Source organism: Indicator indicator, chromosome 36 (genome assembly GCF_027791375.1).
Source record: "Indicator indicator isolate 239-I01 chromosome 36, UM_Iind_1.1, whole genome shotgun sequence".
In the NCBI taxonomy this organism is placed as follows: domain Eukaryota; kingdom Metazoa; phylum Chordata; class Aves; order Piciformes; family Indicatoridae; genus Indicator; species Indicator indicator.
The window spans coordinates 3,189,442-3,215,860 of record NC_072045.1 but is presented as its reverse complement, the minus strand read 5'-3'; the positions used below and the strand labels follow the sequence as shown (position 1 = coordinate 3,215,860).

General features: G+C 60.4%; 2 protein-coding genes across 2 annotated transcripts in view; one reads left to right on the top strand and one right to left on the bottom strand.

Moving 5' to 3' along the window:
- Positions 1-14,334, top strand: part of FBN3 (fibrillin 3) — an 87,749-nt gene extending 73,415 nt beyond the window's left edge. The window contains exons 54-64 of the mRNA XM_054396250.1: positions 2,337-2,468; positions 3,408-3,533; positions 4,217-4,423; positions 5,102-5,227; positions 8,416-8,538; positions 9,454-9,570; positions 10,446-10,574; positions 10,959-11,078; positions 11,924-12,155; positions 12,824-12,992; positions 13,960-14,334. Coding sequence (XP_054252225.1) covers positions 2,337-2,468; positions 3,408-3,533; positions 4,217-4,423; positions 5,102-5,227; positions 8,416-8,538; positions 9,454-9,570; positions 10,446-10,574; positions 10,959-11,078; positions 11,924-12,155; positions 12,824-12,992; positions 13,960-14,334 — 1,856 coding nt within the window. The remainder of the gene's footprint in view (positions 1-2,336; positions 2,469-3,407; positions 3,534-4,216; positions 4,424-5,101; positions 5,228-8,415; positions 8,539-9,453; positions 9,571-10,445; positions 10,575-10,958; positions 11,079-11,923; positions 12,156-12,823; positions 12,993-13,959) is intronic.
- A 4,866-nt stretch (positions 14,335-19,200) lies between these two features.
- CTXN1 (cortexin 1) lies at positions 19,201-19,455 on the bottom strand. The gene has a single exon (XM_054396302.1). It carries the CDS (start codon positions 19,453-19,455, stop codon positions 19,201-19,203), a length of 255 nt encoding a protein of 84 aa, XP_054252277.1.
- Positions 19,456-26,419: the final 6,964 nt, after the last annotated feature.

Genomic DNA, 26,419 nt, shown 5'->3' with positions numbered 1-26,419 from the left:
CCCAGCCCCCACCCCTCCCCAGCCTGCCCTTGGGCTGATCCCTGGGTGGAGAGAGAGGGCAGGACTTGAGAGCTGGCATCCCTGGCTTGTGCTCGTTGTCACCTGGGTGTCTGTGTCGTGCCAGCCAGCCCTGGACCAAGGCAGGAGGGGGTGGTGGAAGCAGGGCAGATGTGGGCAGTGGGTTCCTACTTGTTCCCAAAGGGCTGGGAGGAGGCCAGGAAGTGGCTGTGAGGAAGGCTGGGAGGTGGCTGGGTAGTGGCTGGGAGGAGGCTGGGAAGTGGCTGGAAGGAGGCTGGGAAGTGGCTGGGTAGTAGCTGGGAGGAGGCTGGGAAGTGGCTGGGTAGTGGCTGGGAAGTGGCTGGCAGGAGGCTGGGAAGTGGCTGGCAGGAGGCTGGGAAGTGGCTGGAAGGAGGCTGGGAGGTGGCTGGGAAGTGGCTGGCAGGAGGCTGGGAAGTGGCTGGGAGGTGGCTGGGAAGTGGCTGGAAGGAGGCTCGGAAGGGGCTGGGAGGAGGCTGGGAAGGGGCTGGGAAGTGGCTGGGAGGAGGCTGGAAAGTGGTTGGAAGGAGGCTGGGAAGTGGCTGGGAAGTGGCTGGGAAGTGGCTGGCAGGAGGCTGGGAAGTGGCTGGAAGGAGGCTGGGAGGTGGCTGGGAGGAGGCTGGGAAGTGGCTGGGAGGTGGCTGGAAGGAGGCTGGGAGGTGGCTGGAAGGAGGCTGGGAAGTGGCTGGAAGGAGGCTGGGAAGTAGCTGGAAGGAGGCTGGGAAGGGGCTGGAAGGAGGCTGGGAGGTGGCTGGAAGGAGGCTGGGAAGTGGCTGGAAGGAGGCTGGGAAGTGGCTGGGTAGTGGCTGGGAGGAGGCTGGGAAGTGGCTGGCAGGAGGCTGGGAAGGGGCTGGGTAGCGGCTGGGAGGAGGCTGGGAAGTGGCTGGAAGGAGGCTGGGAGGAGGCTGGGAAGTGGCTGGCAGGAGGCTGGGAAGTGGCTGGAAGGAGGCTGGGAGGTGGCTGGAAGGAGGCTGGGAGGTGGCTGGGTAGGGGCTGGCAGGAGGCTGGGAAGTGGCTGGAAGGAGGCTGGGAAGGGGCTGGGAAGTGGCTGGCAGGAGGCTGGGAAGTGGCTGGGTAGCGGCTGGGAGGAGGCTGGGAAGTGGCTGGCAGGAGGCTGGGAAGTGGCTGGAAGGAGGCTGGGAAGGGGCTGGGAAGTGGCTGGAAGGAGGCTGGGAAGGGGCTGGGAAGTGGCTGGCAGGAGGCTGGGAAGGGGCTGGGTAGCGGCTGGGAGGAGGCTGGGAAGTGGCTGGCAGGAGGCTGGGAGGAGGCTGGGAAGTGGCTGGCAGGAGGCTGGGAAGTGGCTGGCAGGAGGCTGGGAAGGGGCTGGCAGGAGGCTGGGAGGTGGCTGGGAAGTGGCTGGGAGGAGGCTGGGAAGGGGCTGGGTAGCTGCTGGGAGGAGGCTGGGAAGTGGCTGGAAGGAGGCTGGGAGGTGGCTGGGAAGTGGCTGGGAGGAGGCTGGGAGGAGGCTGGGAAGTGGCTGGCAGGAGGCTGGGAGGAGGCTGGGAAGTGGCTGGCAGGAGGCTGGGAAGGGGCTGGGAAGTGGCTGGCAGGAGGCTGGGAAGTGGCTGGAAGGAGGCTGGGAAGGGGCTGGGTAGCGGCTGGGAGGAGGCTGGGAAGTGGCTGGCAGGAGGCTGGGAGGAGGCTGGGAAGTGGCTGGCAGGAGGCTGGGAAGTGGCTGGCAGGAGGCTGGGAGGTGGCTGGGAAGTGGCTGGCAGGAGGCTGGGAGGAGGCTGGGAAGTGGCTGGCAGGAGGCTGGGAGGAGGCTGGGAAGTGGCTGGCAGGAGGCTGGGAGGAGGCTGGGAAGTGGCTGGGAGGAGGCTGGGAAGGGGCTGGGTAGCGGCTGGCAGGAGGCTGGGAAGTGGCTGGAAGGAGGCTGGGAGGAGGCTGGGAAGTGGCTGGCAGGAGGCTGGGAAGTGGCTGGCAGGAGGCTGGGAGGTGGCTGGGAAGTGGCTGGCAGGAGGCTGGGAGGAGGCTGGGAAGTGGCTGGCAGGAGGCTGGGAGGAGGCTGGGAAGTGGCTGAGAGGAGGCTGGGAAGGGGCTGGGTAGCGGCTGGCAGGAGGCTGGGAAGTGGCTGGCAGGAGGCTGGGAAGTGGCTGGGTAGTGGCTGGGAGGAGGCTGGGAAGTGGCTGGCAGGAGGCTGGGAAGTGGCTGGAAGGAGGCTGGGAAGTGGCTGGGAGGAGGCTGGGAAGGGGCTGGGTAGCGGCTGGCAGGAGGCTGGGAGCTGGCTGTCAGGTGGCTGTGAGGCTGCTGGCAGGCTGCTGGCAGGGTTGGAGGGGCTCTGAGGAGGTTGCTGGTTGCAGATCTGGACGAGTGTGCAGAGGGGCTGCACGACTGCGAGTCTCGAGGGATGCTCTGCAAGAACCTCATCGGCACCTTCATGTGCATCTGCCCCCCGGGCATGCAGCGCAGGCCTGACGGAGAGGGCTGCACAGGTACCAGGCAGCAGCCTGGCAAGGGGGCCCAGAGGGGCTGCAGACCCTCCCCTCCCCTTCCAGGCATTGTCCATGGGGCCCTGTCCGTGTAGCTTCACTTCATGTCAGACAGCTCCTCCCTAGGCTTCCCCACGTGTCAGAGCTTCCTCCAGGGCCTCCTAGATGCCTACAAGCACAGAAGTTCTCTTCAGCTTTAGGCCTTTCCATGCCTATGTCAAGCTTCTTTTGGAAGGGTCAGCACTGGGCAGGCTTAGACACAGAGCCCAATTCCACTCCCAGCCCAGCAGCTGGGCCACTTGCAGGGGGATAATATGCCAGGCAGGGAAGGCTTTGGGAGAAGTCAGCCCTCAGCTTTCCAGTACCTTGATGGGGTCTGCAAGAAAGCTGGGGAAGGACTTTTGATAAGGGCTGGGAGTGCCAGGACAAGGGACAATGACTTGGAGCTGGGAGAGGGGAGACTGAGACTGAAGATGGGGAAGAAATTCTTGAGAGTGAGGGTGGGGAGACACTGGAGCAGTGTTGGGAGTTAGGGTTAAGGGTTGGGGGTTAGGGGTAGGGGAGAAGGTTAGGGTTAGAAGTTAGGGTTGGAGTTGCCCAGGGAGGTTGTGGATGCCCCTGTGGAGGTGTTCAAGGCCAGGCTGGAAGAGGCTTTGAGCAACCTGGGCTGGTGGGAGGTGACCCTGCCCATGGCAGGGGGTTGGACCTGGATGATCTGGAAGGTCCCTTCCACCCCAACCCATTCCATGAAGCCCAGGACCAGTAGATGCCTTCCTCAGCCACCCAAGCACGGCAGACATGGTCCTGAAGGACTCACAGCCTGAAGGATGATCCTCGAGGACTTTGTGGGGGGTGTCTGAGGCTGAGTGGGCAGCACAGGGGCTGGTGGGAAGCTGGCATTTCTCCTGTGCCTCAGCAGAGGTGTTGGTGGTTCCCCCCTAGATGAGAACGAGTGCCGCACCAGGCCGGGCATCTGCCCCAACGGGCGCTGCACCAACACCGTGGGGAGCTACCGCTGCGACTGCAACGAGGGCTTCGAAGTCAGCCCCTCTGGCACAGAGTGCATTGGTAATGCCCAACCCCTGGTGGCTCTTCAGCAGCCTCTCCTCCCTACCAGATGGTTCTTCTCAGGCCCTCCAGGCTCGCTGAGCAGAAAGGTCATTGGGGCACCATGAGAGCCATGAGGATGAGCAGAGGGCTGGAGCTGCTCTGCTCTGCAGACAGCCTGAGAGAGTTGGGGTTGTGCAGTCTGGAGAGGAGAAGGCTCCCAGGAGACCTTCTTATGGCCTTCCAGGTTCTGAAGGGGGCTACAAGAAAGCTGGGGAGGGACTTTTGAGGGTGTCAGGGAGTGATAGGACTGGGGGGAATGGAGCAAAACTAGAAATGGGGAGATTCATATTGGATGCTAGGAAGAAATTCTTCCCCACGAGGGTGGTGAGAGACTGGCACAGTCTGCCAGGGAGGTGGTGGAAGCCTCACCCTGGAGGTTTTTGCAGCCAGGCTGGATGTGGCTGTGAGCAACCTGCTGTAGTGTGAGGTGTCCCTGCCCATGGCAGGGGGGTTGGGACTGGCTGAGCCTTGAGGTCCCTTCCAACCCTGACCATTCTGTGACTCCATGATCACCTGTGGCGTTATCACAGCCACACTGCTCCCTGTGCTGGGCCTGGCACAGCCTGGGCCTGCTGCTTGGTCATCCCTGCTGCTGGCAGTCGCTTAGATCTTCCCCTTCTGTCTCCCCTCTCTCTGGCCAGACACTCGCCAGGGATTCTGCTTCACAGAGGTGCTGCAGACCATGTGCCAGATGTCCTCCACCAACCGCAACCTGGTCACCAAGTCCGAGTGCTGCTGCAACAGTGGCCGCAGCTGGGGCCCCCAGTGTGAGCTCTGCCCCCTCCCTGGCACTGCCCAGTACAAGAAAATGTGTCCCCATGGGCCAGGGTACTCCACTGATGGCAGAGGTAAGCTGGGGCTGGAATCCCAGAATCTCAGAATGGTAGGGAGCTGGAAGGGACCTCTGGAGATCCTTCAGTCCAAGCCCCCTGCTCCAGCAGGGCACCCACAGCAGCTTGCCCAGGAGTACAATGTCCAGGGGGGGTTGGAAGCTCTGCAGAGGAGGAGACTCCAGAACCTCTCTGGGCAGCCTTCTGCAGGCCTCCAGCAGCCTCACACCAAGGAAGTTTCTCTTCCTGTTCAGATGGAACCTCCTGGCTTCCAGTTTGTGCCCCTTGGCCTGTCCCTGGGCACTACTGAGGAGAATTGGTTGGGCAGGGGAGGGTTAGGTTGGAGATGAGGAAAAATTTCTTTGCTGCAAGAGTGGTCAGGGGTTGGAAGAGGCTGCCCAGGGAGGTGGTGGAGCTTGCAAGATGAACATGGGAGCTTCTCTTCCCTGCCCCAGGTTATTGGTGTGGGCAGCAGGAGCAGGGCAGAGCCACCACCCCTGGAGGTGTGCAAGAAACCTGTGGCCATGGCACCTGGGGCCTTGGTTTGGGGTCCATGGGTGGGGTTGGGTCCTGCCTGGACCGGATGCTCTCCGAGAGCTTCTCCAACCCAAACCATCCTCTGCTTCTATGACCTCAGAGGTCTTTTCCAAGCCCAGTGGTCCCTGAGTCTAACAGCTCCTTCCCTCCCTGCTGCAGACATTGATGAGTGCAGAGTGCTGCCCAACCTGTGCAGGAATGGGCAATGCATCAACAGCATCGGCTCCTTCCGCTGCCACTGCCGCCTGGGCTACACCGCCGACATCACCGGCACCGCCTGCCAGGGTGAGCTGCCAGCACTGCCCCCCGCCTGCCAGCACTGCCCCCCGCCTGCCAGCACTGCCCCCTGCCTGCCAGCACTGCCCCCCGCCTGCCAGCAGTGCCCCCCGCCTGCCAGCACTGCCCCCCTCCTGCCAGCACTGCCCCCCTGCCTGCCAGCACTGCCCCCTGCCTGCCAGCACTGCCCCCCGCCTGCCAGCACTGCCCCCCGCCTGCCAGCACTGCCCCCCTGCCTGCCAGCAGTGCCCCCTGCCTGCCAGCAGTGCCCCCTGCCTGCCAGCAGTGCCCCCCGCCTGCCAGCACTGCCCCCGCCTGCCAGCACTGCCCCCTGCCTGCCAGCACTGCCCCCGCCTGCCAGCAGTGCCCCCGGCCTGCCAGCAGTGCCCCCCGCCTGCCAGCACTGCCCCCGCCTGCCAGCACTGCCCCCTGCCTGCCAGCACTGCCCCCGCCTGCCAGCAGTGCCCCCGCCTGCCAGCAGTGCCCCCGCCTGCCAGCAGTGCCCCCCGCCTGCCAGCAGTGCCCCCCGCCTGCCAGCACTGCCCCCCACCTGCCAGCACTGCCCCTGCCTGCCAGCACTGCCCCCCGCCTGCCAGCACTGCCCCCCGCCTGCCAGCAGTGCCCCCCGCCTGCCAGCACTGCCCCCCGCCTGCCAGCAGTGCCCCCGCCTGCCAGCACTGCCCCCCGCCTGCCAGCACTGCCCCCTGCCTGCCAGCACTGCCCCTGCCTGCCAGCACTGCCCCTGCCTGCCAGCACTGCCCCCCACCTGCCAGCACTGCCCCTGCCTGCCAGCACTGCCCCCTGCCTGCCAGCACTGCCCCCCTGCCTGCCAGCACTGCCCCTGCCTGCCAGCACTGCCCCCTGCCTGCCAGCAATGCCCCCTGCCTGCCAGCAATGCCCCCGCCTGCCAGCACTGCCCCCCTGCCTGCCAGCACTGCCCCCCACCTGCCAGCACTGCCCCCTGCCTGCCAGCAATGCCCCCTGCCTGCCAGCAATGCCCCCTGCCTGCCAGCACTGCCCCCGCCTGCCAGCACTGCCCCTGCCTGCCAGCACTGCCCCCCACCTGCCAGCACTGCCCCTGCCTGCCAGCACTGCCCCCTGCCTGCCAGCACTGCCCCCCTGCCTGCCAGCACTGCCCCCTGCCTGCCAGCAATGCCCCCTGCCTGCCAGCAATGCCCCCACCTGCCAGCACTGCCCCCCTGCCTGCCAGCACTGCCCCCCGCCTGCCAGCACTGCCCCCCTGCCTGCCAGCACTGCCCCCACCTGCCAGCAGTGCCCCCGCCTGCCAGCAGTGCCCCCCGCCTGCCAGCACTGCCCCCCGCCTGCCAGCACTGCCCCTGCCTGCCAGCAATGCCCCCTGCCTGCCAGCAATGCCCCCTGCCTGCCAGCACTGCCCCTGCCTGCCAGCACTGCCCCCCGCCTGCCAGCACTGCCCCCTGCCTGCCAGCACTGCCCCCCGCCTGCCAGCACTGCCCCCCTGCCTGCCAGCACTGCCCCCACCTGCCAGCAGTGCCCCCGCCTGCCAGCAGTGCCCCCCGCCTGCCAGCACTGCCCCCCGCCTGCCAGCACTGCCCCTGCCTGCCAGCAATGCCCCCTGCCTGCCAGCACTGCCCCCTGCCTGCCAGCACTGCCCCTGCCTGCCAGCACTGCCCCCCGCCTGCCAGCACTGCCCCCCGCCTGCCAGCACTGCCCCTGCCTGCCAGCACTGCCCCCCCGCCTGCCAGCAGTGCCCCCCGCCTGCCAGCAGTGCCCCCCGCCTGCCAGCACTGCCCCTGCCTGCCAGCACTGCCCCCGCCTGCCAGCACTGCCCCCCCGCCTGCCAGCAGTGCCCCTGCCTGCCAGCAGTGCCCCCCGCCTGCCAGCACTGCCCCCCGCCTGCCAGCAGTGCCCCCCGCCTGCCAGCACTGCCCCTGCCTGCCAGCAGTGCCCCCTGCCTGCCAGCACTGCCCCTGCCTGCCAGCAGTGCCCCCCGCCTGCCAGCACTGCCCCCTGCCTGCCAGCAGTGCCCCCCGCCTGCCAGCACTGCCCCCCCGCCTGCCAGCAGTGCCCCCCGCCTGCCAGCAGTGCCCCCCGCCTGCCAGCAGTGCCCCCTGCCTGCCAGCAGATCCCCCCCGCCTGCCAGCACTGCCCCCGCCTGCCAGCACTGCCCCCTGCCTGCCAGCAGATCCCCCCCGCCTGCCAGCACTGCCCCCGCCTGCCAGCACTGCCCCCTGCCTGCCAGCAGATCCCCCCCGCCTGCCAGCACTGCCCCCCGCCTGCCAGCACTGCCCCCGCCTGCCAGCAGTGCCCCCCGCCTGCCAGCACTGCCCCTGCCTGCCAGCAGTGCCCCCCGCCTGCCAGCACTGCCCCCGCCTGCCAGCAGTGCCCCCCGCCTGCCAGCACTGCCCCCGCCTGCCAGCACTGCCCCCTGCCTGCCAGCACTGCCCCCCGCCTGCCAGCAGTGCCCCCCGCCTGCCAGCACTGCCCCCCGCCTGCCAGCACTGCCCCCCGCCTGCCAGCAGTGCCCCCCGCCTGCCAGCACTGCCCCCTGCCTGCCAGCAGTGCCCCCTGCCTGCCAGCACTGCCCCCCCGCCTGCCAGCAGTGCCCCCCGCCTGCCAGCACTGCCCCCCGCCTGCCAGCAGTGCCCCCCGCCTGCCAGCAGTGCCCCCCGCCTGCCAGCAGTGCCCCTGCCTGCCAGCAGTGCCCCCTGCCTGCCAGCAGTGCCCCCTGCCTGCCAGCACTGCCCCCCGCCTGCCAGCACTGCCCCCCACCTGCCAGCACTGCCCCCCGCCTGCCAGCAGTGCCCCCTGCCTGCCAGCAGTGCCCCCTGCCTGCCAGCAGTGCCCCCCACCTGCCAGCAGTGCCCCCCACCTGCCAGCAGATCCTCCCTGCCTGCCAAACGGTGCCCCCTGCCTGCCAGCACTGCCCCCTGCCTGCCAGAAGTGCCCCCTGACTGCTTACCCACCCCCTGCCTGCCAGAAGTGCACCCTGCCTGCCAGCACTGCCCCCTGACTGCTTACACACCCCCTCCCTGCCAGGCAGTGCCCCCTGACCACTTATCCACTTGGTGTCACCAAACCTGGGCTCACCTTGTGGTCAGGAGCCCTTGGTGGCCGGAGTGGCCCCAGGGGTGCTGTGGAGGCAGCCCCAGGGGTGCTGTGGAGGCAGCCAGGGGTGCAGGCTGTGGCTGCTGATGTGTTTTGTCTCCTGAGTCCAGATCTGGATGAGTGCAACCAGTCCCCCAAGCCCTGCAACTTCATCTGCAAGAACACAGAGGGCAGCTACCAGTGCTCCTGCCCCAGGGGCTATGTTCTGCAGGAGGATGGGAAGATCTGCAAAGGTGCTGAGCCAGGAGGAGGCAGCAGGGCCCTTGGCCCATCTCTGGTGGCAGGGTAGGGGGTGGCTGATGGCCATGTGATGCCACAGGCAGGCCCTCTTCTAGCCACAGGCATGGAAAAGGAGATGAGAATGGTGCCATGCTGGGCCTTGGGGCAGCTGGTGGGAGCTGTACCCTCTTTGGGGGTGGTTGAGCTGCCCAGAGTGGAGTCTCCACCTCTGGAGTCATTCCAAAGCCACCTGGATGCCATCCTGTGCAGCCTGCTCTAGGTGAACCTGCTCTGGCAGGGGGCTGGGCTGGATGATCTCCAGGGGTCCCTTCCACCATGCTGGAGCTCTCTGCTTCTTTGTGGGCTTCATCCTTCCACTCTAGAGCTGGCTCCTCAAAGAAGAACATTCCCTGCAGCCTGCACAGCACCTCCCAGGCTGTGCTGAGCTCCAGGGACCTTGGCCCTGCTTGTCCTCTACAAATGGGCTCCTCCTGGAGCTGGCATCCACAGCACTGGAGCATCAGGCTGTGTCCCAAGGACCTGGGAGAGGCTGGGAGCTGTGGAGTGCAGAAGAGGCAGGGAAAAACCTCTCTGTGATCGACAGCTGAGGTGGGGAGAGGCTGCCTGGAGCTGTAATGCTCATGGAAGGGTTTTGAGTTGTTCCTGAGGCTGATCCATGGACTGGTTTGGGTGGGAAGGGACCAAGGTCACCCAGTCCAACCCCCTGCAGTCAGCAGGGACATCCCACACCAGAGCAGGTTGGCCTGGCATGGTTCCAGGGATGGGGCACCTCCAACCTCTCTGGGAAAGCTGTGCTAGGTCCATGTCGAGGTCCTGTGGTCTGGGCAGGACCACTGTGTGTCACCATGTGCATGCAAGTGTCCCAGCAGGATGGACTGAGCCTCATGTGCTTCTGCTTCCTGCCTTAGACCTGGATGAATGTTCCACCAAGCAGCACAACTGCCAGTTCCTCTGTGTCAACATCATTGGAGGATTCAACTGCAAATGTCCCCCAGGCTTCACTCAGCACCACTCATCCTGCATTGGTGAGTAGAGACCTTCACTGCTCTGCTGCAGAGCACCAGCAGGGTCCCCATGGGCTGTAAAGCACCAGCAAGGTCCCCATGGGATGTAGAGCACCAGCAAGGTCCTCATGGGCTGTAAAGCACCAGCAAGGTCCCCATGGGCTGTAGAGCACCAGCAGGGTCCCCATGGGCTGTAGAGTACCAGCAAGGTCCTCATGGGCTGTAGAGTACCAGCAAGGTCCTCATGGGCTGTAAAGCACCAGCAAGGTCCTCATGGGCTGTAGAGTACCAGCAAGGTCCTCATGGGCTGTAGAGTACCAGCAAGGTCCTCATGGCTGTAAAGCACCAGCAAGGTCCTCATGGGCTGTAGAGCACCAGCAGGATCCTCATGGGCTGTAGAGCACCAGCAGGGTCCCCATGGGCTGTAGAGCACCAGCAAGGTCCTTGTGGGCTGTAAAGCACCAGCAAGGTCCTTGTGGGCTGTAAAGCACCAGCAAGGTCCCCATGGGCTGTAGAGCACCAGCAAGGTCCCCATGGGCTGTAGAGTACCAGCAAGGTCCTCATGGGCTGCTAGAGCACCAGCAAGGTCCCCATGGGCTGTAGAGTACCAGCAAGGTCCTCATGGGTTCTAGAGCACCAGCAAGGTCCCCATGGGCTGTAAAGCACCAGCAGGATCCTCATGGGCTCTAGAGCACCAGCAAGGTCCCCATGGGATGGCTTTAAGCCCAAGAGAGTCTTTCTAGCCCCTAGCTTTGGTTCTAGAGCAAATCTCCTCTCCAGTTGGCCTGGGGTTGTGCATCTGACCTCTGTCTGCTGCTCAGCCTAGGCTAAGCTCCACCATTCAAGGAGCTCCACACAAGCACATGGCTGGGGGTGGGCCTGGGGGTGTTTTGCAGACAACAACGAGTGCACAGCTCAGCCCTCCCTGTGTGGAGCCAAGGGGCAGTGCCTGAACACTCCAGGCAGCTACAACTGTGAGTGCCAGAAGGGCTTCTCCCTGGACAGCTCTGGTGTCAACTGTGAAGGTGAGTCTGCAGCCCTGGGGCTTTGCCAGGCACCTGTGCCACCTGCAAGAGTTCCTGCTTCACTCAGCAGTCTCTGAGGCAGCTCAGTGTGGCCAGAAAGGGTCTGGTCCTTACTGTGAGCCATCAGAAACCCACACTAGAAGCTGTGGAGCTGTGGTGCTGAGGGCCATGGGTCAGTGGTGCCCTGGCAGTGCTGGGTTCAGGGTTGGACTCCATGCTCTGGAAGGTCTCTTCTGACCCAAACAACTCTGGGCTGCTGAGAACCAACCCTGGGCACACCCAGGCAGCCTCGAGGCCAGTGCCCACCAGGCCTGCAGCAGGTGCCCATGGGTGCAGGGGAGGGGCAGGAGCTGTCTCACCACCCTTGGTGCTGTGTTGCTGCAGATGTGGACGAGTGTGATGGGAACCACCGGTGCCAGCACGGCTGCCAGAACGTGTTGGGGGGCTACCGCTGCGGCTGCCCACAGGGCTACGTCCAGCACTACCAGTGGAACCAGTGTGTGGGTGAGTCTGGCATGGGCCCTGTGTGCCTGAGCTGTGGGAGGGTGGGGAGAGGGCAGCTGGAGCCATCAGGCTCTCCCCAGTCACTCTTGACCCTTCTGGGCTCAGCTCGACCTAACCCAACCCTGCACTGCTGCCCTGCCCCAGAGGCAGGCCCGGAGGTGGTGCCCCTGCCCCTGTGCCAGGTTGTCCCTGCAGTGGGGAGGGGCAGGGAACTGCTCTGCAGAGTGCAGGAGGATAAAAGAGTCAAGGAAGCCCTTGAGGGACCTGCATGGGCTGGGACCCTGCAGGAGAAGGCAGCCTGCTGCCAGCCCAGCCAAGGCTGTGGGCACAGCTCCTTGGCTGTCATGGAATGGTTGAGTGGGAAGGGACTTAGAGGTCACCCAGTCCACCCCTCCTGCACTCAGCAGGGACATCCCCAACCAGAGCAGGCTGCTCACAGCCCCAAACAACCTGAGCTGGGATGGTGCCAGGGCTGGGGCAGCTCCCAGCTCTCTGGGCAACCAGGGGCAGGGTCTCACCACCCTCAGTGCCAAACATTTCTCCCTTCTCTCCATTCTGAATCTCCCTCTTTCAGTTTCAAACCATCCCCCCTTGTCCTGTCCCATCAGACCCTGCTCAGAAGTCTGTCCCCAGCTTTCTTCTCTGCCCTTTTAAGCACTGCAAGGCCACCAGAAGGTCTCCCTGGAGCCTTCTCTCCTCCAGGCTGCCCAAGCCCAACTTTCCCAGCCTGGCCTCCCAGCAGAGGGCTTCCAGCCCTGCCAGCACTGCTGTGGCCTCCTCTGGCCCTGCTCCAGGGGGTCCTTGTGCCCTGAGTTTGTGACAAGCTCTGCTGTCCTTGGCTGCAGATGAGAACGAATGCTCCAGCCCCAGCGCCTGCGGCTCTGCCTCCTGCTACAACACCCTGGGCAGCTTCAAGTGTGTTTGTCCCTCTGGCTTTGACTTTGACCAAGCGTTTGGGGGCTGCCAGGACGTGGATGAGTGCTCAGCAGGAGGCAGCCCCTGCAGCTATGGCTGCTCCAACACGGATGGAGGCTACCTCTGCGGCTGCCCTGGGGGCTACTTCCGAGCAGGACAAGGGTAAGGAAGCAAGCAGCAGGTTGTCTCCAGAGCAACCTCTGTCTGTTCCTGGCCAGGGCATGGTGCCCCCTGGCACCTCCATCACCACATTCCTGCTCTCTGCCACTGATTTGGTTTGAAGGAGCCTCAGGAGCCCCTGAGCTCCTATTCCCACATGACCCTCAGCTTCTCCATGCCAGACTGCTCCTCACCCATCCCAAGACCCTCATGCTGCTGTGCATCTCCTCCTCCATGTCAGGGGTGCAGTGGTCAGGGCAGCTGCTGGCACTGCAGCAGATGCTCTGCAGAGCCTTCTAGCCCAGGGTGCAGCCAGGTTAAACCTGAGGCCACAACTGAACAAGATGTGGCCTGATCCCTCTCAGGTCTGTCCTGTGGCCAAGCCATGTCCCAGCCCCAGGCATGATTCATGGAATGGGTTGGGTTGGAAGGGATCTTCAAGATCATCCAGTTCCAAACCCCTGCCATGGGCAGGGACACCTCCCACCAGCCCAGCTTGCTCAAGGCCTCACCCAGCCTGGCCTCGAGCACCTCCAGGGAGGGGACATCCACAACCTCCCTGGGCATCCTGTGTCAGTGCCTCCCCATCCCCAGAGGTGCCATGGAGCACCTCTCAGGATCTCCTTCCTGAAGCATGGATCTGAGGCAGGTCTCTGCTCTTCTGCCATCAGACACTGCATCTCTGGGCTGGGCTTTGGGAAGGGTCCCTACCTTCCTGCTCCCCAAGAAGAGGATGAAGACAACCTGCTGTCCCCTGACACCTGCTACGAGTGCAAGATCAATGGATACCCCAAGAGGGGTCGGCAGCGCCGCAGCACCAACGGCACTGAGCACCACCAGGTAAGGGCTCTGTGGTGTCCTGGCTGGGCTGGAGTCAGCCAAGAGCTGGATCCCTTGGCAGACAGCTGCCTGGAGTGGGTCCCACACAGTGTCCCTGCTCCCGGGGGACTGCCTCAGTGCCCAGAGAGCCTTTTGGCGAAGACATTTTTCCTAAGCCGCCCCTGAGGCCAATTCCTCTCTTCCTGCCGTTTGTTCTTTGGGAGAAGAGCCCAACCCCACCTCACTGCAGCCTCCCTTCAGGGAACTGTAGAGAGCAAGGAGGTCTCCTCTCAGCCTCCTCTTCTCCAGGCTGCACAACCCCAGCTTGAAGGCAGCACTTCTAGGGAAGCAAGGAGCAGAGAAGTTGTAGCTACTTCTCAGAGCTGGTTTGGGGTGGCCCACGGGGGCCAAACCCCTCCAGATCAAGTCATAGAATCATAGAATCAGTCAGGGTTGGCAGGGACCACAGGGATCATCCAGTTCCAACCCCCCTGCCATGGGCAGGGACACCTCACACCAGATCAGGCTGGCCAGAGCCTCATCCAGCCTGGCCTTAAACACCTCCAGGGATGGATCCTCAACCACCTCCCTGGACCCATTCCAGGCTCTCACCACTCTCATGGGAAAGAACTTCTTCCCTACATCCAGCCTGAATCTCCCCACTTCCAGCTTCATTCCATTGCCCCCAGTCCTATCACTCCCTGATAGCCTAAAAAGTCCCTCCCCAGCTTTCTTGGAGCCCCCTTCAGATCCTGGAAGGCCACAAGAAGGTCACCTTGGAGCCTTCTTTTCTCCAGACTGAACAGCCCCAACTCTCTCAGTCTGTCCTCATAGCAGAGCAGCTCCAGCCCTCTGATCATCCTCGTGGCCCTTCTCTGGACACCTTCCAGCATGTCCATATCCCTTCCCTATGTCCATATCCTCCTCCTCCCCCTGGCCACGAGCTTTCCTTGCTGCCTGTAAGTACCAAGGCTGCTTCCTTCCCCAGGAGCCCTCAGTCAACTTGGCCAGCATGGACGTGGAGGCTCCTCTGAGCATGACGCTGAACCTCTCCGACCTGGCTCACAAGGAGCACATCCTGGAGCTGCTGCCGGCCGTGGAGCCCTTGGAGAACCGTGTGAGGTACCTGATCTCCCATGGCAACGAGGAGGGCTACTTCAGGATCCACCAGAAGGAAGGGCTCAGCTACCTGCACCTGGGCCGCAAGAAGGTCCTGCCTGGCACCTACCTGCTGGAGATCGTCAGCGTGCCCCTGTACCGCCGGCGCGAACTGCAGGAGCTGGAGGCCAAGAACCACCTCGACTACTTGGCAGGGGAGCTGGGCCAGGCACTGAGGATGAAGCTCCAGCTCCAGCTCTACTAACCCCCAGCAGATCCCCACCCACCCCAACCGACAGTGCAGTCCTTGGGCCTCGCCATCCACACCTGGAAACAACCTCCTGCTCTCTTTGCTGCGCCCCCGCCTCCGCCACCAGCACCCCACCCCCCGCCGTGCCCACCCCTGGCACTGTGCAGCCCATGGGGAATGGCATCAAGGTTGGGAGGGAGCCTCTAAGGTCGACCTGTCCAACCTTCCCTGGAGTCAGCAGGGCATCTCCAACTAGACCAGGCTGCCCTGGGGCATGTCGAGTCTGCTCTTGAGTGGCCCTAAGTCTGCTCTTGAGTGGCCCCAAGTCTGCTCTTGAGTGGTCCCAAGTCTGCTCTTGAGTGTCTCCCAAGTCTGCTCTTGAGTGTCCCCCAAGTCTGCTCTTGAGTGTCTCCCAAGTCTGAGCTTGAGTGTCCCCAAGTCTGCTCTTGAGTGGCCCCCAAGTCTGCTCTTGAGTGGCCCCCAAGTCTGCTCTTGAGTGGCCCCCAAGTCTGCTCTTGAGTGTCCTCAAGTTTGCACTTGAGTGTCCCCAAGTCTGCTCTTGAGTGTCTCCCAGTCTCATCTTGACTATCCTTGGCCATGCCAAGGGTACTCCACCTCATGGGGTGCTTGGGTCAAGACCAAGCCACACCACAGAAGAGCTCTTGAAAGCTTTGCCAGAGGTTCAAACCTGGCTAACAGAGCCTCCCTCCCCCTGCTCAGCTCCTGCCTGCTCTCACCAAGGCCCAGCAAGGGCAGGTCTGTGGAGATGCTGCCTGGCTGTCATGGCCACAGATCATCCAACACCCCACAGCCTGGGGAGGGGGAGGTGGGGCTGGGGGCAGCTTGGGGAGGAGCTGTGTTGAGTGCATTTCCCAACGGCTTTTTCTGTTCTGCCTTTGCTTCTGCCTTGTCCTGATGGTGCTGCAGAAACCCTCCCATGCCTCCCCTGGCTCTGCTCTCTCTTCCTCAGGTCACCTCTGAGTGACAGTGGAGAGTTCAGGTTGATGACCTCACAACCTCCCTGGAGGTGTTCAAGGCCAGGCTGGATGTGGCTCTGAGCAACCTGACCTGGTGTGAGGCATCCCTGCCCATGGCAGGGGGATTGGGACTGGATGGTCCTTGAGGTCCCTTCCAGCCCTGACAGTTGTGTGATTCCATGGTCAGGAAGCAGCCAGACCATGGCAGCAGAGGCTCTGCTGGGGGAAACCTGAGGTTCCCACACTGCCAGCTGCTCACCATGTCCATGCCCTCCAAAGGCTGGAGCTGGGAGAGCTTTTCCAGAGCTCCAGCAGGCCCAGGGCTGAAGGTGTCCTTCCCCCAGGGAGGAAGAGGAGCTCTGGGGCAAGGCAAATTGTTGAGTGGGGTTGGACAAGCTGAAACAGGCAGGAAAAATGCCATGAGCCTGGTCGAGGGCACCTGGATGCTTCCCATGCCAGAGGAGCTGTGGGGCAGGCTGCAGGGGCAGAGCTCCTGGCCCCCACTTAGCTGAGTGTTTGAAAAATCCCAGGAAAAGTTTCCCCCCAGCAAGAGCAAGCTGGGGCCAGGAGGTGGCCTCTGCAGCCTGGCAGGGGGCAGGGACAGCCTCCCTGTGCAGATGCTCCTTTCCCCTGAGCCACCCCAGCTCTGGTGCTGATGGCCCCATGGTCAGGAGCACTTCAGGTCCCTCCCCTCTGCTTGTCAGGGGTGGCTTGGTCAGGCCAAGGTGACAAATGGCCTCTGGTGAAGGCAGGCAGGCAAAATGCACTACAAAGAGTCTGCCCCCAGCCACCTGAGCTCTCCTTGCTGCAGCCCTGCCCAAACCCTTCTCCCCAGCTGCTCCCTCTCTGTCTCCACCCCCATGCCCTAAGCTGTTGCTGAAGCTCTTTGCTGGTTCTCCCTCAGCCCTGTGCCTCAGCACAGGGGCAGAAAGGTGCTAGACACAAATCTACCTTCCCCCCAACCCTTGAGGTGCTGCCAGGAGCTGAGCCATCAGCCTTCTGCACTGGATCCAGCCACCCTCTCCTATTTATGGCTCACCACTCAGCTGCCTGCCTGCTGGTGTTGGGAGGAGTCCATCTTCCTCTTGCTTGGGTTTTAGGATATATATTTTTTTTTTTTTTTTTGGTGTGTGTGGTATTTGGAGGGGATTTTTGGGGTCATTTTGTTATTTTTCTGTTGTTTGGGTTCTTTTCCTTTTTCACCTGGGGTGGGGGTGAAAGTGTTTTGAATACTGTATTTGGGTAAGCAACAAACTTGAAACCTCTTCTCCATGGGGCAGCTCCAACCTCTGGGTTGTGCAGGAGTTCCAGAGCTTTGTGACAGGATGGGGGTGGCCTGATTGGGATTTATTTGTTTGGTTTGGTTTGGTTTCTGTTTTGTTTTTTCCTTTTTTTGTTGTTGTTGTTTTTTGTTGTTTTGTTTTTTTTTTTAATTTTAATTTTTTAAAACATTTCCACCAGGTGCTTTTGTTCTCTTTGGGTTTTTAGTTTTATTTTGGTTTCAGAAGGAAAAAAAAGAAAAAGCCTATTAATAATAATAATAATAATTAATTAGCAGAGCCGGGTTTGTGTGTGTGTGTGTTGAGCCCCAAGAAAGCCTCAGCTGACAACATTCAAGGTCATTCCTCTCTGGTGTGGTTGCTGTTGGGGTTTTATTTTTGGGTTATTTTGGGGCCTTTGAGGTTGTTTTGATTTTTTTTTTTTCCCTATTGCCATTTCTTGCTGGTTGTTATTTTTTTTTTTTTTTTGGGGGGGGTGGGGTGGGGGGTTGGGATCATTTGGAACCCAAAACCTCTCCCCCCTCCCCTCACATCCTACCCTGAGAGGTTTTGCTCTTTGTGGAATTTTTTTTTTTTTTTTTTTTAACTATCAGAAGCAGCAGCAAGAATAAAATTATTTTGGGTTAAAGTGGTTCTGTGTTTTCCTCACACCCTGGGAGGGGGTTGAGGAGTCGGGGGGGGTGGGGGGGAAGAGGGAGAACCACCTCAAAAGCAGCCTGGAAGTGTGGTAGGAGGTTGGTGAAGGAGCTCAGGGCTAGTTTCTTAGAAGCAGAGAAGGGGTTGGGTTGGAGAACCTCTCTGAGCTCATCCTGCAGTCCAAGCAGCAACTCAGCACCACCCAGGCCACCAAACCATGGCCCCAAGTGCCACCTCTGGGGATGGGGACTCCACCACCTGACCCTGCTCCCATCTGGTTCTTAGCAAGTTCTTCCTGGGCTCCTGTCATGGGTGCAGAGCTGCAGGCAGGGCCACAGCATCCTTGGCCAGCAGGATGGAGCCCATCAGCACCTTGCTGGGTGCAGGGAGAGCAGCAGGGGGATGATCATGGGGTGCAGCCTGGGCAAAGGAGAAAAACCTGAGCTCAGGCAGCTGGCAACTGACCCCCAGGCAGCTTGCTGGGCTTGGCAGGAGGTGAGTGCTCCATGGCTTGGGGGTGAGCTGTGTGCAGCAGTGTGGTGCCAGAGGAGGTCAGAAGCAGGGTCCCTACATCCTGCTCATCACTCCTCTGCAGCAGCCACCAGTGACCCTGCCTCTCCCTCCAGGTATGGACCCCTGGGATCCAGGGCGGTGGTGGAAGCCCCTAACGGCTCAGAGAGAGATGGAGCAGCCCCACCACGGATTGAGGAGCAGCTGAGCCTGCTGGGAGGCAGCAAGGAGCAGAGGAAGAGCTGGGTGGGGTTAGCACAGTGCAGCTTTATTTCCACGGTGGGGAAAGAGGTCCTCCCCCATGGGCTCCCATCCCTTCGTACAGAGCTTCTCAGTGGCCCCCAGCCATGCTCCACCATGGCTCTTGCTAGCCCCAGGGCTAGCTGCAGCAGCCCTGCTCAACAGGCATGGGCCCCCCCAGAGGGGCAGGAGGACAGCTTTGTGCTCCCCTCCATTATTTACTAAGCCCTTCTGAGACCCTGCTGCAGGATGGCCAGGGAAGGGCTGACCACCCCCAGCCCCCCGCCCCGGGCATGGGTTGGCCACCCAGATCCTGCTGGAGCAGGGGCTGGCCAGAATGGGATACTGGTGGGAGGCTGCCAGGCTTGGGCTGGCTGAGGAACATGTCCCAGGTGTCATGGTAGACCTTGGGTCCCTCCAGGGCCACCACCCAGGCAGGGCTGCAGATAGCCTCTTGCCTGCACCTTGCTCAGACCATTTCCAGCAGCTGGGCAGGGACAGGTCCCCACGGGGTGAAGCAGAGAGCAGGCTGTAGGGCTGGGTGCCAAAAAGGGGCTGCAACTGATGGGGGGGGGGGGTGTGGGGGGTGGGGGTGGGGTGTGGAGGGGGTGTCTCCATCTCCCCCTCACTTGGGGCTGCCACACAGAGAACAAAGCCAGCACTTGGGTCTGGTGCCTACAAACCCCCTGACAGACACAGCTCAGCTACAGGGACACACACACACAGGCACTGGACCACGGGCAGCACTCCCTGGAGGATGCAGATGGGGGTGAGGTGGGGGGCAAGAAGAGGTGGGGGTCAAAGCTCTGGCCTGGCACCAGGCAAAGCCACCCAGAGCAGCAGGAGCCCCACGGGCTGTGGCTGAGGGCAGGTCCAGCCATGCCCTGCCCCATCCCCTCCTGCCCCTGGCTGCAGCAGGTGGCGCTGCCCCGGGGGCACGGTGGGCAGCAGGGACCACGCCAGGTCAAGCCACCTCCCCTCCCAGGACATCTCTCCAAGAGCCCCACAGACTGCCAAGAGAACTGAAAAGTGCTTAGAAAAAGAGAGAAACCCCTAGAAAACCCCAACCCCGGGGAAGAACCTGACCTCACCTCCCTGCCCAGAGCATCCCTGCTGGGCTGGGGCAACACCACAGAGGAAAGGGTGGGGAGGGGGGGGGACGGACGGGACCGGGGCTGGGGCCAGCTGGGGTGGGAGGCACAGAGAGCCCCCCCAGGCTCGCCCCAGGGCCCTGGGGTCTACACCAAGGCGTAGTCAAACTGGCCCCTCTCCAGGCCCTCCTTGTGGTCAGTCCAGGAGGAGGCAGGCATGCGGCTGTAGGGGTCCAGCAGGATGCGGAAGCAGCGAACCATCAGCATCACCAAGAAGACCAGGAGGAAGATGACGAAGGCAAAGACGGTTTTCTGCTCGGCATCCATGCCTGCAGAGCTGGCTGGGTGCTCCACCAAGGAGGGGGAGAGGAGTTCATACTCCATGGTCGATGCATCATTCATGGCAGAGGCGAGGAGCAGGGCGCTGCCCGCTGTGCCCCCCCCGCACCCGCGGCACCGCTCACTCCATGGCCGCCGGCGGCGCCTCGGGAGCCGCTCCCAGCCAGGTGGAGAGCTCCTGGGAAGGGGGAAGGAAAGCAGAGAGGGGTGAGGGAGGAGGGACTGGCCCAGGGCTGCACCAGCTCTGTGAACTGTGGAGTTACAGAGGTGTAGGACTGGGGTTGGACTCGGAAGATCTCACAGAAGAACTGTGAGGGTTGGAAGGGACCTCAAGGCTCAGCTAGTCCCAACTCCCCTGCCATGGGCAGGGACACCTCACACTGGATCAGTTTGCTCACAGCCACCTCCAACCTGGCTGCAAAAACCTCCAGGGATGAGGCTTCCACCACCTCCCTGAGCAACCTCTGCCAGTCTCTCACCACCCTCATGGGCAAGAATTTCTTCCTAACATCCAATCTCAATCTCCCCACTTCTAGTTTTGCTCCATCCCCCCCAGTCCTATCACTCCCTGACACCCTCAAAAGTCTCTCCCCAGCTTTTTTGTAGCACCCTTCAGGTAAGGAAGGCCACCAGAAGGTCTCCTGGGAGCCTTCTCCTCTCCAGACTGCACAACCCCAACTCTCTCAGGCTGTCTCCATAGCAGAGGTGCTTCCAACCCCCAACATCCTGTGAATGGTTTGGGTTGGAAGACTCAGCCAAGGCTGGGGGTAAACCATGGCCCTCAGCACCACATCCCTGCAGCTTTGAAACCCCTTCAGGGATGGGCATTCAACCACCTCCCTGGGCAGCCCAGGGTACCAGTGCAGACCTCAACTCCCCAGCCATGCCCTGGGGAGGTGTCCAGCTCTCAAGGCCAATGCTCAGGACCTTTTTGGAGCAGGAGAATCCACCCTGGAAAGGATGTCAGCTGTGGAATCAGAGCTGGCTGCTCAGGGCTTTATCTACTCTGCTTTTGGAGGTCTCCCAGGAAGGACACAGGAGTTTGCCCACTCCTGGTGAGGGACACATGTCCAGCTGCTGCCTTTCCCTTGGCATAATGACTGCACCAAGGAGAAGGAGGGCACCTACCTCACTGCAGTTGCAGGGGGACACCAGCATCACTATTCCATCAGAAGGAAGAGAAGAAGGCTGTGTCCAGCCACATCACTGAGCAAAGATCTCCAGGGTCCAGCTTTCTTGGGCTAGGGATGCAAAGGAGAAGGACAAAGAGAATGAAAAGGCTAAGAGGACCACAGGCACTTAGGAATCATCACAACACACCACAAGGCACCTAAGGAGTTGGGTCACAGCAACCCCATGCACGTTGGAGGCTTGGGGCAGAGTGGCTGGAGAGCTGCTTGGCAGGGAAGGACCTGGGGGTGTTGATTGATGGCTGGCTGAGAGCTCAGGTGGCCAAGAAGGCCAGTGGCATCCTGGCTGGCACCAGGAATAATGTGGCCAGCAGGAGCAGGGCTGTGGTTGTCCCTCTCTGCTTGGCACTGATGAGGCTACACCTGGAGTGCTGGGGTCAGGTTTGTGCCACTCACACCGAGGAGGACATTGAGAGGTTGGAGCAGGTCCAGAGAAGGGCAACAAAGCTGAGGAAGGGTCTGGAGAACAGGGCTGGGGAGGAGCAGCTGAGGGAGCTGGAGAGGAGGAGGCTGAGGGGAGACCTCATTGCTCTCTATGACTCCCCCAAGGGAGGCTGGAGCCAGGTGGGTTTGGGCTCTTCTCACATGCAACAAGTGACAGGGTGAGAGGCAATGGCCTCAAGCTGCACCAGGGGAGCTTCAGGTTGGAGATCAGGAAAAATTTCTTCCCCTTGAGGCTTCCCAGGGAGGTGTTGGAGTCCCCATCCCCCGAGGTTTAAAAGCTGTGGGTGTGGAGCTGAGGGAGGTGGTGCAGTGGTGGTGGCTTAGCAGCAGTGGTGGCATTGGGAGCTCTGGCTGAGCAGCTGGACTCAAAGCTCTCTTCCAACCTCCCCATTTCTATCATTCCATGGTCCTCTCGATTTCCTGGGAATTCTGAGCAGAGAGGGAAAAAGAAAAAAACAACCAACCCCCCAGCAAACCCCCAGCCCACCGAGAAGGCAGCTCCATGAAGGCAGCTGTTATTTAAGGAAACTTTGATGAAGTTCTATTAAGATTCATGTTCCCTTAGTAACTAAAAAGAAGAGAGAGAAAAGAAAAAGAAAAAACACTTTTAAAAAAATAGGGGAAAAAAAATTTTTAAAAGGGGAAAAAACACAGGGAAAAAAAAAAAAAAGAAAAGCACTACGGAAAAAAAAAAAAGCCACGGGGAAAAAAAAGGAAAAAAACACAGGGGGGAAAAGGAGGGAAAAACCCCACAAGAGAAAAAAGGTGGTGGGGGGGAAACACAGGGGGAAAAAAAAAAGAAAAAAACACAGGGGAAAAATAAAACATAGGGGGAAAAAAAACAGGTGGAAAAAAGAAAAAAGCACAGGCAAAAAAAAGGAACAAAAACAGAGGGGAAAAAAAGGAAAAAACCACAGGGAAGAAAAAAGGAAAAATAAAACACGGGGGGGGGTTGGGTGGAAACAGGGCAAAAAACACAGGGGAATAAAAAAAGAAAAAAAAACCCACAGAACAAAAGGGGGGGAAATCCAAAGGAAAGAAAAAAAAGGGGGGAAAAAACCCTGGGAAAAAAAAAAGGAAAATAAACAAGGAAAAAACCACAGGGGGGGGGGGAAATGAGAAAAAAACACAGGGAAAAATAAAAGGAAAAAAACAGGGAAAAAAAAGAAAAAAAACACAGGGAAAAGAAAAGGGAAAAAAACACAGGGGGAAAAAAACACGGGGGAAGAAACACAGGGGAAAAAAGGTAAAAAAACCCACATTAAAAAAAAAAGGAAAAAAACACACTAAAAAATGGGGGGGGGGGGGGAACAGGGGGAGGGGAGAAGGGTTAAAAAAAAAAAGGAAAAAATCAGGGGGAAAAAATAAAAGAAATTGCTTAATACGGACAAAACTCTTGGAGGAAGAAGATCACTGCCAGGCAGCCCAGGCAAGGCCGTGCTGAGATGATTTTTCTTTGCCTTTGCTGGCTAGGAGACACCAATTAAATGTTAATTAGGGAGCAGCAATCCCCTAATGAGAGGTTTATTTAAGCAGCAGCCCCGCAGTGGTGTTTACCACCACAGGATGCCATCTGCTGAGGGGGGGGAGTCCAACCCTGCCCACTGCAGACACCTCTGAAGGGAGGAGCTGAGTGGGCACTGAAGGGGCTCTGGGTGGGGATGGAGCTTGCACAGCACCACAGCATGACTCAGCCTGCTGGCTGGATGGCACCCAGCTCCTGCCAGCCTCCCTGCTCTCCACGCTCCCAGGACTTGCAGGGTTTGGAGCAGGAATCAGCACCTAGGGATAGGTGGTGGGTGGGGAAGAAGAGGCTGGAGGTGAGAAAGCTCCAGGGAGAGCTTCTGGTGGCCTTCCACTGCATGGAAGGGGCTGCAAGGGCCACAGGATGATCTGGGTTGGAAAAGCCCTTTAAGAGCATCCAGCCCAACACCAGTCTCTAACTCTACCAAGGGCCCTCAGCACCACAGCTCTGTGGCTTTTGAACGCCTCCAGGGATGGGGATTCAGTCACCTCCCTGGGCAGCCTGGGCCAGGCTTTGAGAACCCCTCCAGGGAAGAAGTTTCTTCTCAAGTCCAGCCTGAACCTCCCCTGGGGCAACTTGAGGCCATTTCTTCTTGTCCTGTCACTTGTTCCTTGGAGAAGAGACCAATCCCTACCTGGCTCCAACCTCCTCTCAGGGAGCTGCAGAGAGCAATGAGGTCTCCCTCAGCCTCCTCTTCTCCAGGCTGAACACCCCCAGCTCCCTCACCTGCTCCTCATAAGAAAGCTGAGGACAGAGGTTTGAGCAGGGTGAAGGGGTGGTGGTTTGAAACTAAAAGGGAGAGAAGGGAGAAATGTTTGACACTGAAAGTGGGGAGAGCCTGGTCCAGGTTGCCCAGAGAGCTGGGAGCTGCCCCAGCCCTGGCACCATCCCAACTCAGGTTGTTTGGGGCTCTGAGCAACCTGCCCTGGTTGGGGCTGTCCCTGCTGGCTGCAGGGAAGTTGGTCTGGGTGCCCTTTAAAGGTCCCTTCCCACCCAAACCAGTCTGGGATTCCAATAGATGTCCAAAGCAAAACCAGAAACTAATTAGGAAAAGCCAGGGGAGAAATCTTCTGTGCCAGCCAGGAAGCAGTTTCTGGGTGCTAACATTTTGGGTGTTGCTGACTTCCAATTTACAGTGGAAGAACCTTGCTCAAAGGCAAATCTGTTCCTCCTTCAAGCAGCTTACTCCCACCACCAGACACAAGCTGAAGCTGCTGAAGTCATGCTTTGCTCCCCAGGCAACAGGCACCAACTGCAACCCAGGAGGCTGCATCTGAACAGGAGGAGAAACTTCTTTGGTGTGAGGCTGCTGGAGGCCTGCAGCAGCTGCCCAGAGAGGTTGTGGAGTCTCCTTCTCTGCAGAGCTTCCAAACCCACCCAGGCAAGCTGCTGTGGGTGCCCTGCTGGAGCAGGGGGGTTGGAGTGGGTGAGCTCCAGAGGTCCCTTCCCACCCCTCCATGCTTGGGTTTGGGCACCACCCATGCTCCATGCAGGGGCTGGGGAGCAGTGGAGCCCAACTCTGGGATCCAGTCAGCCTCCCAAGTCATATCTCAGGGTGCTGGGAGAGGCTACAGCAGCTTTGCACCAGCTGGCACTGGAAGGGACACTTCAAAAAGCCCAACAGGATTTGCACCATGGAGCAGAACTGCACCAGAAGGAAAAAAAAACAAAGAGAAAAAAAGAAAAGAAAAAGGCTTGAGCTGCTCCAAGAATGAGGCTGGAAGATGCCAGGACATGGAGCAGGGTTTAGCTGCACCCTGCCACAGCTGCAGCCCAGGGAATTGCTCTGTTTACACACTCTGAAACCTCCCCAACTCAGGATCTTTTTTACAACCCCAAAATAGACATTTGGATCATTTATGTAAGAGCAAGAAATGAGACTAAGGGCTTGCAAAGGTAGGAAGTGGAGCTGCTTGGGATGGAGGAGAGCAGGGAGGGGACTCTAAGGCTTGAAATCCAAATGGCCTTTTTCTGGAGAGCAGAACAAAAATGACTGCAGGGAGAACAGGAACAGGAGCAAATTTGTCAGGGTGGTGCTAAAATAACCTGAGGCTCTGAGAAGCACAAACCTGCTGCTCCTCCCCAGACTAACCTGACTGAGGCATCCAGGAATGAAATCCAAGAGATGGACGCAGCCAAGATCTTGGAATGCCTATCAGAGATGGTTCTGTGGCTAAAACCAGCAGGGTAGAAGCACAAACCTGCTGCTCCTCCCCAGACAAACCTGACTGAGGCATCCAGGAGTGAAATCCAAGAGATGGATGCAGCCAAGGTCCTGGGAGTGCCTGGCAGAGGATAGTTCTGTGGCCAAAGCCATCAGGATTAGGGAGCTGCACAGCATAAGGACTAAGAGAAGGCTGAGAGCTGCTCTGCGGAGGGTCTCCAAGGACCTGGCTCCACCTGCTCCCCTTGGGTCATTGCTTGGCTGCCCACGGTGTGCCCAACAGCCTGTTGCAAGCAGGCAGCAAATGTGATCTCCAGGGAGATGAGGAAGCAAACAGCCTGGCTGGACTCTGCAGGCAAGCAAGCTGCTGCCTGAGCAGGAGGATTCCTGGCACCTAAGCTCCTCGGAGATGAGAAAAGGTTTTACCAGGGCTGCTGTGCTCCCTCTGTCAACTCCCAAAGTGTTTGTCTGTCTGAGCTCATCCCTGCTGGGGTGGAGGCAGTTGGAAGCCTTTCTGGGAAGAGCAGCCTGGAGCTGGGTGGTCACAGGAGTAGCTCAGGGAGCAGCTGGAGCCTCTGCAGGGTTTTCTTGCCTGTTTCAGACAGAGCTGCTGCTGGGTGCCATGCCTGGAGCCTGCTGGGTCACTGGGTGGCTGCCAGCTGGAGGCTCTGCCAGGACCTCCAGCAGCATGCAGAACTCTGGAGCTGGGTGGTGTCTTCAGAGGTGCTTCTGCCCCACAGTAAGGAAGGTGGTGAAGCTCCCAGCTTCAGCAGCAGCTGCTGCTGAGCACTCAGTCCCCCAGCTGGGTTATGGGGTGCACCCTGTGAGCAAACAAGGCTGCTTCTGCCTTCCATTCCCTTGCTTCTCAGAGCCTCATTGCTGCTTTCTCCCTGCAAACCTGCTCCTGGCTTTGCCACCAGCCACTGGTGTGAGGTTCACACAGAGGCCACCTCCCCATCCTTCCATCCCAGCAGCCAGCCAGGCCCAGCAGGATCACAACTGTTCCTGGTTTCAGGAACCCATTCTGCTGGGAGAGCACTAGGTGCCACCTCTCCTCCTCAGCTTCCTTTTTCCTCTGCCAGGGAGGCAGCTGAGCCTCAACCCCAGCACCCTCCACTGAATGCCCACAGTAGGGAGAGACCCTCCTGCCCTCTCCAAGTTGGGTACAGATGATTCTGTGCCCCAGGAGGGTGCTCAGACTCCTGCACCTTCAGCTATGGCTTGAGCCATCTACAGGGTGATTGTCCATCAAACACCAGGCAGCTGCCCAGGGACAGGCAGTGCCAGTCTCTGCCAAGATACCACAGCCCACACCTGGGCTCCCCAATCCTTGTTACCTGCAGTAGGATCAGGAACCCTCTGAGCCTTTCTTTGTCACCTGGCCCTCTGAGGGCTCAGCATGTGGGGGGGCAACATCCAGGAGCCATCCAACCACAGGTCTGGACCAGGTGCCAGGAGGGACTGGGAGGGGGGTCCCAGGTGCCGGGAGGGGGGGTCCCAGGCACTTTTTGGCAACCCTTCAGTCAAGGGTGGAGGTTTAGCCCAGCCCAGGCAAGCAGAGATGCTCACCCCCAAACCTCATGGGGGGCTCTGCAGCACACCCTCCCTGTGCCTCCCCTCCACTGCCATCCCAGCACACACGGCAATGCCACCACTGCCCGGCCAAACCACGGGAGGAGAAGATAACCTCCAGGAAAGGCTGCT